The sequence below is a fragment of the Fusarium redolens genome (genome assembly GCF_020744475.1).
Source record: "Fusarium redolens strain MPI-CAGE-AT-0023 chromosome Unknown BKA55scaffold_28, whole genome shotgun sequence".
Lineage (NCBI taxonomy): Eukaryota > Fungi > Ascomycota > Sordariomycetes > Hypocreales > Nectriaceae > Fusarium > Fusarium redolens.
This window is the reverse complement of record NW_025763691.1, coordinates 430,614-446,393: the sequence shown is the minus strand read 5'-3', so window position 1 is coordinate 446,393 and position 15,780 is coordinate 430,614. Positions and strand designations below refer to the sequence as shown.

The following is a 15,780-nucleotide window of genomic DNA, read 5'->3' as shown; positions in this document are numbered from 1 at the left end:
CGTGAAGTAAAAGATCTCCAATCTTTCTCCTATATTCACAGCACGGATTAATATTCACCTATAATCCTTTAGACCTCGCGCAATACAATAGCCAGATAGGATAAGTCATAAACTCTTCCAACCACTAAATATAGTATATGACTGCCACTCTTTAGCTGCTATCACAATGGCCTTTTGTGCCTGTCTCATCTTCCCAATCATCTTTCTTCTCCTACAAATGAAATTTATCTAACTTGCAAGAACCTAACTCCTAAAGACTAGAAAAGGCCATATATGTTAAAATCGGAGACTCTTAATTAGTGTAGGTAACTAATAATAACTCTATTCACATGCTCTTATAACTCTAGATATTATGTTCTCGAAGTGCTAACTGTATATTAATGCGCGCTGTTTAAAAAGGTGAAATTAAAGAAGGGAAAGTTGGCGCAAAGGGAGAGGGAAACGCAAAGGCGCCGCAAATGAGGCACCTAGCCCAGAGTCCGGTTCCGTTAATACCACTATGATAGTGAAAGGGTCGTCTTGGCCTCTAAACAGGAGTTTCTACCGCCCGCCACGAAGAGGCAGACGATATCGGCATGTTAAGAATACTGTAGACGAAGATAATAAAGAATGCGAGGAAAAATAAATTAGTAAAAGATATTAGAGCCTGGGGAACGGGATGGAGGGGCACAACGTTTTTTCGCGAGTTGCTATCCTCCGAGGGAGAACTGTAGGCACTGGTATGCTGCATTTGTCTTGTAGTCCTATGGAAGAAGAAGAGTTGGCGGGATTTGTTGATCTCAGGATAATGCCAGTCTTGTTAATGAAGTCGGACGTGATATGGCCGAGAATGGGGCAGCGCCAAGTGTCGCCGGCGTAGTAGCAAGAGGAAGAAAAGCGACGGCGCCATAGACTTGCGGACGTGAAGGCGTCGAGGAATCACAAGTACCGGGGAGGAGGGTCGCTTATCGGGAGAGTAAGTGATGCTATAATCGGCGATCGAGTTTAGTGCTGCTTTGAGAGAATGTTCGGGATGGTTTGCTGATCTGGAAAACATGGCAGTGTTAATATTGATCGCGCGAGTTGATGTTTATGGCGAGGTATCTTACCGCAATGGCAAGAGTTGAGCTTGAAAGCAATAATTCCCTGCAAATATGATCGTTTTGAGGTAGTTCGAGGATCGCGAGAAGGGGGACTATTGCGATGGGTCAGCCAAGAGCATGTAGTGAAGCAGTGTAGGGCATATTGCAGAACAGATTTAACGCCAGGTTGAAGACATATAGATGTTCTGGGAGAGGTCGAGGGTAATAAAGCGACGTAAGCTTGGTGAAAGCTTTGCCGAAGTCTTACGATTGATGTCGCAGATTGGCACTTAGCTTATTTAACAGAGCCTGTGCTTGGACCGCTCCTTGCTCTAGGCCAAGTACGCGTCTTCAGGAGGTAAATTGTTATATCTGTGGGCCAATCGATCGATTTGGGGAATAAATATGGTTGGTTCAGTGCGAGTCTTGGGGTGCATTGTATGACTACGGCCATTGGGATAGTGTGCGCGACTCGGCGTCGAGGGATACGATAGTCTTGTACGAGAGTGAATTCGAGGTCTGTACGTATGTTCCAATCGCATTTTGTCAGAAACGCGCCTTTTCTCAGTCTTGAGGATGACTTTCGATATCGAGGGTAAAGGTTTTGCTTCGAAGCTGACTCAGATCTCGAAGGGAGGGTAGACGGCGTCGCGGGAAGGCTCGTAGCCCATGAGCATAGAGCTATTCGGCTCGATGGAAGGGACGGGGCCGAAGAGACCAATTGAGGAGCGGAGGTTGAGAGGGTCATTCTGAACCGTCAATGTTATTTTTGGATGATACAGGGACAGGAAGTCTGGCTTACAAGCAGGCATCAGCGGTTTGTTTATCACCGCGTATACCAGATCAACCGAGTGGTATCTCCAAGGTTGTGCCGATGCAACAAAAAGGAGCGACTTTCGAAAGCTGTTGATTGCTCAAGTTTCGCGTTCACTCCTAGTCACGCGTCGCCAATCAGTTTAATCGTTGGCGCGACTTGTGTCACAATAACAAACTTACAGACCACAACTCACACTGTAGTCCAAGCTTGGCGGCTGCTCTGCAAACTCACTCGCCATGATTCTCTTGAATGTTTTGAGACATGCTTCTTTCATAACACTCGGGCTTGTATGATCGGTATGTTTCAGTGACTGTTTCGGAGATGGGGTACTGATCACTCTACGCAGAACTGCTTCCTCAGCCAATCCATCATGGAAAACAACCGTCGACCCCCAGTCCCGACAGTCGCGGATGTCCTCCAGGCAGCCTGTAGGGCCGGCCCCCCTGAAAGTGTCGATACTTCCGCGTCTTCTAACGAGCTCTGGTCGCTCCGCGCTACAAAACAAAGAATCGAATCCTCCTCTCAACACTACAGGCAACAGAGAGCCCATTCTGAGGAACTTATCAATTACCTCAACCTGAAACTCGGCCGACTGTACTCAGCGGAAGAAATCTTGAGCCGCCAACAGACAAGCCATATCGAGCAGCGACAAGCAGAGCGATGCACTACAGACGCCGAACTTTGGGAGAAATATTACAAGTCTCTTCGTCGCTATACTAAGGGTCTGATAGGCATACGCAGACTGATTGAGCAGGAATTGCTGTACCGGCAGAAGGCAGAAGGGCACTTGCAAAGAATGGATCGTTATATCGAGTTGAGTGACCTTGAGGTTGCCGAGTTGGATAAGCAGATTGAAGCAATGGGAAGCTATGGAGATGATTGAAGTAATGAGGCTCGAGGGCTTCGAACCAGAACGCGATTTTCCATTGACGAGGTTGAGATACTAGATCGGCGCGCTCACAGGATAGTACACGCACCTAAATTCAGCCATGTTACCTTGTCCTTTCTCTTGTGTATATCCGCTCGCGCCATTACTTTTGGTCTTCAATTCTGTCGCGATATGTGCCTGGCTTTCGTCTTCCGGTCTATGCTTCCTCTGCTTTGTCCTTGCGTTTCACTTCTTTCACTTTCAGCCCAATCAAGAGATCTATAAGGCACTCAAAACGAACTAGCGATACTCGAGGAAGTGCGCTGTGCTAAGTACAGAGAGATCTGGACCCGCAGGACTGAACAGAATACAGGATCAATCATACCAAGATACACATCCAGGTACCAGATGCAGGTCAAAAACTTCATTTTCTGAGGAGAGGCAAACCGCTAGCTGTCAGTGGCTTGCCAGCCGCACTATGAGCACTGCCTGCTTCCATCTGCTGCAGCCAATCTCAGCTTGCCGCGATGCCCTCAGCGATAGAGTTACAAAACATCGCTGATGTCTACTTCTTGAAGCCCTCGAAATAAGTATGGAACTTATTGGAGAAGATGGTTTGCCTACCTCGGACTTTTCTCTATCTGTAAGCTAAAAGATTGTTTAGGCTTGTAGTATGTTTCAGTCTCACCCTCAAATGCGGCAATGCACTGACATGCCCTAGAACCCGATGCCGGCGAACACGACTACAGCATGGCCACCTGCAAAGAAGTTCATCCTATATTGGAAGTGAAGCTCAGTTCTGAGCTGGAATATTGCGTTAGATTCTAGCATCTCGAGAAGTGCGGTCTTGATATTACTGTTTCAGCCCTGGACGTGTTCACCCCAACCCGTATGGACCCGGTCGAGAGGCAAGCCTAATTTTACCAGTCTCTCGCTGTAATATTGCCTTTCACTATCAGCCGGCACAACTTTGGCACGGCGAGGTTCTGGGCCAAGAGTCTGACTGGCAAGGCTGGTTCTCCCGGGGCTTCCATTCCGATGCTTTTTTGACGATCTCTCTGAAACTCTCGACGACTAGAACCGAATAATAGACTTTGGGTTCAGGTGAGTCGGAGATGGATGGTTGAGTATGTATGGAAGGTTGAAGCATCGGGATATATACCAATAGCTGATGCCACGAGTGGATTGTTGGAGAGGGTAAAAGAGCCATCACGACCCCGGATATGTGTTTGATTGCTTGTTGGTTTACCTATTTTGACCAATGTTAATGGGAAGCACTGAATGCTATTGATTCTGGAAAACAAAGGCACAAAAGACCTTCAGCTCAAAGTGAAGGCGGTCTGGGCGGCAAAAACCAAACGAGTGTAGTGAGGTGACACAGAAGATTCGGTGACTTGGACCACAACTACTTGCTCAACTTGTAGATGAAATTGATGGCTCGAAAGTCGTGGCTTCAAATCCCACTAGTCCCGACCCTTACAGAGGAATCCATGTCAGGGACGCATTCAGCTCAGGTTGTTGTTCGAGCCTGATTTTTCGAGCCTTATTGTCAGTGCTGGGATTTAGCGACAATCTAGTTTTTACCCTTTTATTATTGGTGATACGGCGGTTTGAATTCTTTATTATTGGCCTTTTTGATTGCGATGACCATGTTTCTCACGCATCTGATAAATAGAACTTCTATTAGATGACCATGTCCGACATTACGAGCCCCAGTGGCCGGGGTAGTCGGCAGTGGTTATCGCTTAGGCTGTTGCTGCTCCAGCTTCTGATTCTGATGCTCCAACCGGGCCACCTGACCGAAGGCTTTTCTGATCTGCTGCCGGCAATTAATAAGTAGCTCCCGCATTCGCTTTTTCGATCACTGGAATTTCTGTCCTGCGTGCGCTTTGAGTTATGTCTGGCACTCGGCCAGTTGAGTGTGGGCCTCTTTGAGGTTTCGAGAGGTTGTGGCTAGTCGCTGCTGTAGATTGACGATACAGGATTGCAACTGATCCTGCACTTTGTTGACGCATGCACCGGTCTGTTTGGAGTCTAACATCAAGAGGATCGGCCTGTCTATCACCAGCCATGGTGTCCTGGAGAGGATCTTGTTGCCGCTCTTCCATCAAGAACGGCCCATTGTCGTGAAGCGGTTCTGTGGATGGCGGATTCATGTCAAGGTCGACTTGGTTAGCGGTCTGCACCAGTTTAGGCTCTTGATGTTTGACTTCGACTTCGGGGTTGTTATTATGATTGGTTGGAGGACATTTATTAAGGAACCTCTCGGCGTGTAGCTGAACATTATGTTTAAGGGTATTATTTAAAAAAAAACTTGAAAGAAGAAAGACGGTGAGTGAATGTTGGTGGCCATATGCCAGTGATGCAGCGTAGATGTGCTAAATTGTGACTAGTGCTGCGCTGTTATAGAATCTCCGCGAACCTATTGCACTGCGGCCGGCCGCACCTTTATGTTAATGATGTAAAAGCTCAGATACTTGACGCATACTGTAAGCATTCTCTTTAAATCTAATATTCTTTTTTTATGGATATAAAAGAATGTAGTTCGGATATAATCTTAAGCCCTGGTTGGCGTAGACTAATGTGAGTGGCTGTGCCATCGTTCTGCCACAGTGGCTGTGCTTTATCTTAGCATTTTTCTAATCTGTGGGTCATGATCCAAATTTGGCAATTGGGCTCGCGGCCACGAGATGTCTACAAATACTGTTTGTTGCTTTAACAATCAGCAGGTGCTGGATAAAGATCTCTGGCATTATGAGCAAAGCTGATTACACTTACAGCCACCACGCAAGTTCATCAAGACATGATAGATGTTGGTGCTTTGGTGTTGCCATCTTTTGAATATTCTCATCCCTAGGCTCGACGTTTATCAAGGCATATGCCGCTGCGAATTGGTCAATAACAAATAATGAGTTAAAGTGAGGCTGGCATGAAGATATTCAGGACTAAAAGCAGACTGCCTAGTATGTAGGTCTTTAAAGCTCAAAGAATGGTCAACAAAGCACTGATGTAGAAGCTACTGATCCACAGGTGGTCTTGGACACAAGTCTCCACCACTGTGACATCACGTGATGCTGCATATTTATGAAATGAGACATCCTTTCACTGTTCGTGGATAAGCTCGTATGCATAATCTACCAACAGTGAGAAGTCAAATCTCCAGCAAGAGAACCTGTGCCACTGCTGGAAAAATTGCCAAAGGCAGCCGTGAGCTACCCTGAACTGTACAAGCGATCCACTCCTGTCTTGATGGGCTGGTTCGATCTATCTGTTTGGCTATGGGAAATATTATTCAGATCACGCACTAAAACCCGTCAACACAATGGCCATCATCCCAGCAATCCCAGCCTTCTTAGCCATTGTTCTTGTTGAAGGCAAGACAGTCGATGAGTATCAGCCACAGCGCATTCCGATCGTGATGACTGAATCGCAAGCCTCTGGATCAGTGTTATCTTTTCCTTCACAGCAAAAGATAATCTATGCACTTCTTCTGAGGATAATGCTGATATAAGCTCTGAATGATTGACAATCCAGCTTTTTCAACGGGCCACCGCATCTTCAAAGACGCGAAACAACGCCTGTGTGTCCAGTACAGCAGTCTGACAATAAAACGCATCTTTGAATACCCACGCCGCAAGCCGCCAACAAAAATTCGCCACACTATCATCTGCTTCTCGGAGTAGCTGCTGCCTTGTTCTTTCAAGACCCTCATGATCTCGGTACCTGTGACGAAACGCCGAGAGTATCGACATGCGCTTTGGATTACCGTCTCGTGTCGCGCAAAAGAAGGTTGTGTGCACGGTGGGGGTGGTTCTGAACTTGACTCGGAAAACAACGAAGAGTTTGTCACAAGCGTGTGAGTGCTCGCACATTGCTACTGAGCGGTGCTGGTCTGGCAAGGCTGGATTGGGGTAAGTTAGATATGGGTTTTACAGGGGCGTTGATGTGTACTTACCGCATAGGAAACCGACGTTTTGCTGTTTTGATATATCTGGGACAGTCCAGACGGGCTTTACTGATGATGCGCTGTTTTCGTGTCGGAGGAGCTGAGAAAATTGTTTTTGGGTAACTTGTGTCCGGCAGAGAACGTTCACGGCGCTGCAAATCTCTTCGGCGTAGAATAAAAAGGCATCAGGTATATCGTTTGGGAGTGGCGGCCAGCGTGACTCAGGACGATTTGGCGCAATACCGTGGATGGGCTGAGTGTTTGCTGCAGCAGCAGCTAGAGGCAGATTTTGAGTCGGGAGCGAAGTACGTAGTTCCGAAACTGCAGGTAGGCTCTGAGATGTCTGCGCCGCACGATTTGGCGTATTGATAGTTCCTGTTGCTGGGGGTAGACTGTATGATGCTGGCGCTGGCGCCGGGCGTAAACGGCGGATTGACCGGACGGGTTGTCGAGCTGGGCGCTGACTTTGCTTGGATGGTATCGCAGTGTGGCTTTGTTGAGTTCCGCACTGGACTTGACGGATCTGGGCTGGTTGTGAAGTTTGACGTGGTGGATGAGGCGTGATACAAGCTGGAATTGGGTTATGGGAGCGTCGAAGCCGCTTCTCTTGCGTTTGTTTCAAAGGGACGTCTGAATCTGAATCGTCGTCCTCGGCATATGCCTGAAAAGGTCGCTTCTTAGTATCCATGATTGGAGGATAAGTGGAGAGACTAAGTGCAGAGTAACAGTAACAGGCAGGGAAGTGGTAGAATTAAAATGATGGCATTGAAGCACCAACAGCGCTGGATTGATGAAACTAAAATGTCAAGGAAACCACTGGGGCAACAGAAGGTATATAACATTTTACCTTCTCCTGTTGCTATTCTACAGCAAATTACTTCAAAGGCATTAATGTAGCCTCCCGACAGCACGTTTTCCATCAAACACTGAGGAAATGAAAGCCGACGCAAGGGTAAGCAATTTGTTGTTTGTAGCGGGTAAGCAGCCGATACGAGATTATTAGTTGCCGACGGGACGGAGGTTAGATGGCAAGTCGCATACACGTTGATGTTGGATACAAGAAAAATAGAATTAGGTTAAGCACTTGTCAAGAAGAAAATATTATGTTAGTCTTGCTTAGTATAGGAGCAGAAGGGTTGCTGTCCTTGGCGGAGAGATAACTTGATTGATGTAGCACTCTTCTGTCTGTGAGCACGGGCCACGAGCGGAGTCAACTGCGATGGCCATTATTGCGTCCGCCCTGCTGTAAATTTAGCGATCATGGCCTGTTCCGCAAGTCTCAGAAGGACTCGGTCGCTGGCCAACTCGACGTCTTGGGTTACTTGCTTTATTCTTTCACTGTTTATCTCTCTGTTCACTCTGACCTCGCGTTCAATTTTTACTATTATCTCTTTATGTCCTTTTATACCATTAATCCTCTTGCTTCTTTATATGCGTACCAATTCTGCCGCCATTTACCCTGCGTCTTCACGCCTGATTGCGCATCATCGCCACACTTCAGCGCGGCTTTCGAATACTCGCTCGACCATCCTCTCACGATCTCGACGCCATGTCTTCCGCCTCTGCCGATGAACAAGAAGAACATGAGCGTTTATTCAACGCCCTCCCGCCGACCTGCGACCTTTATACCGCACGATCGAATACGTCGACGCGTCAAGAGCGGCTGCCCAGTTGCCACAGTTGTTATTGAGCGGAGCTATACGATTGAGAAGCTTGCCTTGGCCGCTGTACGTGTCTCCAAGTGAGGTTTCTCTCTTAATATGGCAGATTAGGTCGCCTCCGACTACCAGATGGTCTTGAAGATCCGACGCCGCGTCCCTGGCCAGCGGGCGTAACAACTACAACTATCGATGCCCAACACCATCAGATGATCTGACTGTTGTATTCCTCGCGCCCACGTCTCCCCTGGGAGAACCCGATCTATATACCAGCGAAACTGCGTTACGATATGACCATGCGCCTCCGGCTGATGCACGCCTCAGTCTGACTCGTGTTGAATCATATCGCTGCATGCTTGTTGAGGCTGCACGGTACGCGAAGCGAGTACACCGGAAACCTGCCCGATGTGAAAGAAGCTGTCAGTTATTAACGTTGAAGCCGTCGCTGCTGACGACGACGCCGATGAGATCGCCCGATGCAAGCATTGGACCCGGGACCATTGAGGACGCCCTCAAAGGTATACAAGTCCTCATCGCTAATACTACACAGGATCTTCTTAATGCGCTCCTCGCGGCAGGCGGTGTAACACGCTGCCATGTGAAGCAAGCGTCGACGTCAAGGCTCCAGCGAAAGGACGCAGAAGCTTGTCACATCTCCGCAAGAGCGTGCATCAATCATCATTGGAGAGGAGCTTGCTGACGCCGACCGTCAAGATATAAGACTCGCTGGCCTTTGTGACCTCCCAAGAAACACCTGCTGGCTGCTCCAGGACGCTTGCCAAAAGAAGCTCAGATGTAAACCGGTAAACAAGGCCGAGAAGGAATGTGCTTGGTAAGTAGTGTGTGATAAAGATGTAATTGCACTTGTTTCGCGACAATGATGTCATCATTGTTTGACGCCTGTTTCAGCCTCATCTCTGTTCCCAAACGTACCTTGCTTTACTCTCAGTTGGATCCATGTGTCTCTTGGTTAACCCCCTCACGATTATTTGCTCCCCGCTTTTGCCTTCCCTCCCTTGTCTTTGTTGACTGTACAAGACCCGGTCTTCAGAACATCATGGCCGCTGGGTTCAATAAAGGCCTCTAGCAGTAATAAAGAATAAATGCTGTATGAACATGAAGCGAATCAATTTAGTAACATAAAAACTATGTCTCTCAATTTCAGGTAACAACATAAGACTCGACCAATCTGGCACCCTGCTTCTAGTAGGACTGAAGTCAACAATACTGAAATGACCATACCATAACACAGTTCCCAAATTCAATATAGCTAACCAGTCTTGCGTCATCATCAGATGTTCCAGTCAATAAGTTGCAAATCAATGATAGAGTACGCCCCAAGCCTCTTGATAGGCTGGTTCATCGAGGAAAAGTTCATCATAGGAAGCGTGATGTTCCAGCACATTATGCTGGCCTCCTGACTTGATGAACATCCGGGCCGTCCAGAGAGCAACATCTCGGTTGTAGTCCCAAATCTTTTTGTTAAGGAGAAAAGCGGGAATATGCCCGTCAGGTCCCCAGGCTTTAGAGACTGCAAGGAGATCTCGGTATTCTTGGTCCGACGAGACGGTCACGCGCCCATCTGTGTCCTCGATTAAGATCTCCTGGCTCATGGCGAATGTGGCCATGGGAGGTGTCGGGGCACGCAACAGCTTGACTGTGATTGTGCCACAGATATAATCACAAGTAGTCGGGTCACATTTCTGCTCCGAGTGACCGTCTGCCGGTTTTCCTTGACTAATATAAGTATATACAGCCATTGGAGCGTGAAAGCAAATATGAAACATACTGCAGCGCCATCCTAAGTGAGTAATATCGTTGATGACATAGTCATCCAAATGGGGAATGTCACCCAACGGAGCACGCAACGCGGCTTTATCCAGTATCTCATCGTAAGGTTGTTCAAGGGAGCGAATATAGTGAGGAAGCGTAAGGTTGCTGTTACGGAGTGCAAGAAAGATCTCAACAGTGGTCCGGAGTGTCACCACTCGGTGTGTGCTTGATTCGCTTGACAACCGCTCAGACAACTGCCGAATCATCTCATTAACCGCCTGCTTACTCGTTAGCGGGTTGAAAACTCCCTCCGGCATGATGACAAGGAGGATTTTGGTCGTAATATGTGAGATCAGAATTGTGTACAAGACTCAGGTGAACCTGAGAACTGGAGGAAGAAAGGGTAGCTGATGTTGATGGCGGATAAATATGCAGATAAATATACTGAGATATGTCAGTATTGCAATAGATAATATTGTTGGGACGCGACATTCGCGTTACCACGTTCACGGGGCTTCATTTTGCGCCCAATACCCCAAGACCTTGCACGTCCGACGGCGATCACAGCTTGACTATGCCATGTCGCGGCATCGTGCATTAGACTGGCTTCATAACGGGAGGGGTAGAGCAACCGACGAAAAAAACGACAGACAGTGCGAGTCTTGAAGCATGTAATGAATGTCGATAACTTCAGATACGAGAAATCAAGTAAAGATAAGCTTAGCCAGATTGATCCAGATTGCCATTTTTTGATCGCCCCACTGACTCCATCTTCAGTGCATCTACAGATCGATCGGTGCCTGACTGCGCCGTAAACTAAAGAGAGAACAATAAGTTAGTGACATAGACGGCCCGAACCTTAACTGGTAAGTTAAGTTTAGTCCAAGATGAGCAAATTCAGAGTCCATTCACCAGGAACAAGCCTAAATAATAGGGCGTCGATGGTTCAAATTTTGGCCATGGTGAATCGTGGAGATCAGCGGGAAATTGGAAGTCAGCCAGAAGTGGGCATGGCCAGACTCCCCAACTTTTGGAGGCTTGTGTGGCTTGTGTACCAAGTTACCATTGTGTCACATGCTGACCCTTGCTTTTTTTCGCCATCTCCATTATCTCATCTTTGTATGGCGCAAAAATGAAGATGGCTTGATATTGAAACCGGCCACAGTAAATAACGGTGAGCAACACATGAAGTGTGGTACCTCCGGTCGTCGCAGCTGAGGAACCTGCCCAATCTGCACGGGGGACCCTGGTCGAACCATCCTAGCCAGAGTGGAGTGTATCGGCAGCCGCTTCGTATTCAGGCTTGGCTCGGAGCAGAACATCCGCGTAGGATACTTACGGCGAAGCAGACCAGCCCTGTTATGCTCGCGGTTCGGGGGAGAGGATACTTGTCGCGTTGCCGGTAATGGCACTGCGTGCATGTCTCTCAAACCAACCAAGCACCAAGGTATACTAATCTATATGGATCAAAGAGGCGGGTTTAAATTCACGGGATCTTAGCCAGTACTTTCATGCATGCTGAAACCAAGACGAACCTGAGGTATTCACTAACAGCTCTTGGTGGTTAACATCGCCATAAGATATGTGTCGAGACATGTCATCATTTGGTCAGGATATCAAAACAGTAATTCCACGTGCCGCTCTTGGCCTGTGTTTTGTCTCATGTGGATGCACAGTGTGAGGTATGGAGTTCTCGCCCATCGGCGCCGGAACCTTGGAGCGCAAACACTGTCTGTACTGTACCTACCGGAGCCCTAATGCACACAGCAAGCTGTCACCCTAGGCAAGGCAAAGCGGCCCTACTGTATCTCGCTACGCCAATTCTCGACGTGCCTCTTGTGAGTCCCCTTTTGGAGCCATCTCCAAAGCCCAAAAGGGAAATTCGTTCTCCTTCAGGCTGTTTACTTCAATCTTCCTTTACACAGCGATTTTCAAGGCTACCCTCCGGAAGGGCCTCGTCAAACGGAGGGCCACCCAACCTGTTCCCTACGGCTGCAGAAAGGAAAGGTAAGAATGGCTCCGATTGGCTGCTGACCTTTCTGCAGCTCGGTGAGTTGATTGACTGACTGTATTGGGGAATCAATGGTCCAGAAGAACTTGCCTGTTTGTCTTGAGCACGATTTCCCTTCCCTGAAGCTGCTGACTGACCACGCTTCGGCGTTACAGTCTGAGATAACACACTGTCTTTCAAACATCAACGTCAAGCGCCCTTCGTTACAGACTGACCAAGGTGACTCGTGTTAGTGCAGTGAGCTTACAGTGGTCTTCAGCCGAAGGACTCAGCTCATCGACTAAAGGCGCGTCATCCCATTTTAGCTGATTTATATTGACGTCATTTTAGAGATGCAAATCCAGCCTTCATACGTCCACATTGATCACCTTGGTCGGCAAATCAGCTTGATTACCTTGTCTTTACTTTCCCTGCCGAATCAGAAATGTGACGCGACGCATTATGTCCATCTAACATGCCCGATTTGTATTTGCCAAAAACCTCATCCTACCAACTTCCTCCCCTTACTTTCTGTTTCCTCTCGAGGTAATAGGTAAGGCGCGCAGACTGTAGCTACTTTTGGTCAGATTCAACTCTGAGCAACACTTCTCAAAGCAAATATCAGGCAGCATACTAACTGTATAAGCGTCTCAGCAGCTTAATGTCTAGCATCAAATAACCCGCCAAACTAAGCCTTGACCCGCTTTGGAGCGATTTCCTCTTCGTCGTGACTCTCCTCACGTCTGCGCTTAGGCGCTGGCGCTGGTCTCTTGTGCTCTTCGGGCCACGCGCCAGAAATCTTGGGAAGGGCATAATCCTACTTCTCAAGCGTGCCACCATCACCGGGTTGCGCAGTATCGAAGTTGTCTGGAAGATAGTTCATCATGGGCTCGGAGATATCAGGATATCTATCCTTGTCGGTAGCGAGATTGTTTATTATATCCATATGATGTTTGAAAATGACAGCTGGGTCAAGTGGTGCTTCTGTGCCCTCTGAAAACTCTTTGAGGATATTCTGAATAGAGTGCCGCCGAATCTCATCCAGTGTCTCCTTTAGGTGGGCGCATAGCTTGCACTTTGGGTCTAGGAACCAAATTATTTATTAAATGGCAGACCGCAAGTAGTTGACCTATTGGTCTTTGTCCTCTACTTTTAATAGATTTGCTATGGAGGGTTCTTGGTATGAAGTGCGCTAGTAGATGGATTGATATGCTGAATGGTTGAGGTTGATGACTTGAGTGTCGGCGATATGACATGTGTAGGGATCTGAATTCTATAGAGGCTCAAGATGTCATTTTATATCTTGAGCTCTGTGATGAAGGTTGTTTCTACCTGATACTCATTTCAATCACAGGACTTTTGCGTACAAAGAATGGAATAGTGAATCTCAGGCTCTTTGTTGCGTTGTTGATGTACGGGCTACAACTCTTTGATCTTTTTGTCAGGTATCAAAAAATCGCAAAAACGGCTTAAAGAATCTCAACATAAGAGTGGTAGACGCATGATTCACTCTATTAGATTCACGAAGGCTTTCCCCATTCAATTTTCTTTAAATTGGGTTATCTACATGATGTATCTTCAATTCTAGAGTTAGCAGTCAATAATTTAACAGCAGCAAAAAATGGTTCAGGACAAAGGAGCCGTGTCACCCCAGGCTTTTGCCACGTCATAAGTACTGGCGTAGAGACAGTAACGGCCGACAATGCATAAGAATTCTGATATTAATCAGGGCCACTTTGACAATAACTCACAAGTAAATTACGTCCTTTAACCGCCGATTTATTAACTTGCAAAAGTCTATTGTACCATTTTCACCGATTGGAGTATGACGACAAGCTCGTGACTTAGACAAGCTGCGGGGGACAAATTGACTATATTACACGACTCAGATCATCTGGAATCCTGGTAAGACAAGAAAAAAAATGAAAATCCACTGTTTCAACGGAGCTGGGAGAGAATGGACAGATCGTTCACAATTGGGATTATAAAAGCAAGATCAAGGTTCACTACTCTTAATAAACTTCGAGAGTTTATCTAAACAGTGATGTAGCGGCGGGTAACGCTAGAAAATGGTAATCGTATACAGAAGGGTCTGGTGGTTACAAGTTCAAACCTCCGGCTTTTATCTGGAGTCTCATGATCACACCTCAGCGGCACGGTACAATATTGATTACCTTATCTCCACTAAGAGATCTAAGACTCCTACATCTTTGAGGAAGGCGCCCGCCAACCATAGTCGCCCAGAGCGGTGTTCTCGTCTCCCATCTTCACCTCATATCTCCAAATACTCTTCATCATTCACACCCACGTCAAACAAATTCTCTCAAAACGGGCGCTCAGCTTTCAGCCCAGTGATTAATCCTCTGGCCAGCTCCAATATTTGAGTTCAGCTCCTCTGGGCGATGAGATTCAGGACGCAGCCAACATCATCTCGCATGCTGCTATCAGCCTCCGCAATCATTCAAATCTTCCCGAGGCTTATTTACTGCTTTACATTAACGCCTTAGCCAGGAAGGCTGAACTATAATATGCATACTCCCCAGTCCTTAAGCTTCGCGCTTAAAAATATTCATTATTAGTCTACAGACCATTGCCGCCGGGAAGATCCTCCACACCATGGCTTCCTGCAGGACAGCCATAATCATGATGGCACCTCCCAGAGAATGGCAGCCAGCTCAACGGTAACTACAAACGCAGGGGGAGATGCACAGCTCGCTTATCACTGTGATGGTAGAGGACCTTGGCGATACAGTTCACACCTTGAATAGTCTCAGGAAGCAGAAGAAGGGTTCTGGAAGCTGCACAGGACTCTGCATAAGTTACTATTCATACCAATAAGGATCAGAAGGCTAAAACAACGCAGTTATGGATGCATTGACTTGGAAACTTTCTTTTACTGCAGAAATATATAAACACCACTGCAGCATTTCCAATTATCTTTGACTCAAGTGACAAGTCTTCAACATATTACCGCCGCAACCAGGCACCAGGCCTAACAACGTATCCCCTGCGCCCATCCTCCAGCCTACGTAAAGAAATCGTCAATATCCGGCGTGAGGTGACAGGCAAGCCAATCCACCCTATCCTCTCCTCGATCGTGGTAGCATGATACAAATCCTCATCCAAAGTCATTGGTGCTCCATGGCGTCCGTCCCTACTGGTTACATCAGAGCTCCTGCTCGTAAGAGCCTTCTCGAAATCTCATGTGGCGACGATTAATGACCCTTACAGCAATGATAGACAATAATATATCTTATCTACCCGTAACCCATCGAGATCCTGACTCGGCTCAGCAACGTCGCTATGAACGCCCCTACACCTAAGACTCTTTCCAGAACTCCCTTGCTCTAGGTGCTAGGAAAGGGTATAGTAATAGCAGGCTTGAGGAGACGTCGACCAGATCATAGTGTGAAGCTGTACAGATAATTGGCGGACAGGCCGCCGAGCCATCCTGCAAGTCTGTCAAGAAATGCGAGCCGAAGAGGTCATGGTGAATATCGGCGAAGAGATCTTGGTTAACATCCATATGTCATTCTATTCCCTTGATCGCCCATCAGAGCCTTAAAATAACATATCCTCCTGTATGGCAAAGGCGCCAAAGGATGAAGGCCCCCCTTTTGATTCATCACCTATATAAAGTCAGCGGCTCGATCGCAAAGTCATGACT

The 15,780-nt window shown here is 47.3% G+C and overlaps 4 protein-coding genes across 4 annotated transcripts; 1 reads left to right on the top strand and 3 right to left on the bottom strand.

The window, feature by feature from the left end:
- Positions 1-2,248: 2,248 nt before the first annotated feature.
- BKA55DRAFT_546289 (uncharacterized protein) lies at positions 2,249-2,761 on the top strand (the record flags this gene model as incomplete). The annotated part of the gene is made up of 1 exon (XM_046190901.1): positions 2,249-2,761. One exon carries the CDS (start codon positions 2,249-2,251, stop codon positions 2,759-2,761), a length of 513 nt encoding a protein of 170 aa, XP_046042113.1.
- Positions 2,762-4,575: 1,814 nt separating this feature from the next.
- BKA55DRAFT_546288 (uncharacterized protein) lies at positions 4,576-5,232 on the bottom strand (the record flags this gene model as incomplete). The annotated part of the gene is made up of 2 exons (XM_046190900.1): positions 4,576-5,022; positions 5,224-5,232. 2 exons carry the CDS (start codon positions 5,230-5,232, stop codon positions 4,576-4,578), a joined length of 456 nt encoding a protein of 151 aa, XP_046042112.1.
- Positions 5,233-6,285: 1,053 nt separating this feature from the next.
- BKA55DRAFT_697562 (uncharacterized protein) lies at positions 6,286-7,380 on the bottom strand (the record flags this gene model as incomplete). Its single annotated transcript, XM_046200399.1, has 2 exons — positions 6,286-6,647; positions 6,702-7,380. 2 exons carry the CDS (start codon positions 7,378-7,380, stop codon positions 6,286-6,288), a joined length of 1,041 nt encoding a protein of 346 aa, XP_046042111.1.
- Positions 7,381-9,918: 2,538 nt separating this feature from the next.
- On the bottom strand, positions 9,919-10,335 carry BKA55DRAFT_475507 (uncharacterized protein; the record flags this gene model as incomplete). The annotated part of the gene is made up of 2 exons (XM_046186169.1): positions 9,919-10,082; positions 10,140-10,335. Coding segments are annotated over 2 exons (360 nt in total), but the record flags the coding sequence as incomplete, so codon positions are not given.
- Between the last annotated feature and the right edge of the window lie 5,445 nt (positions 10,336-15,780).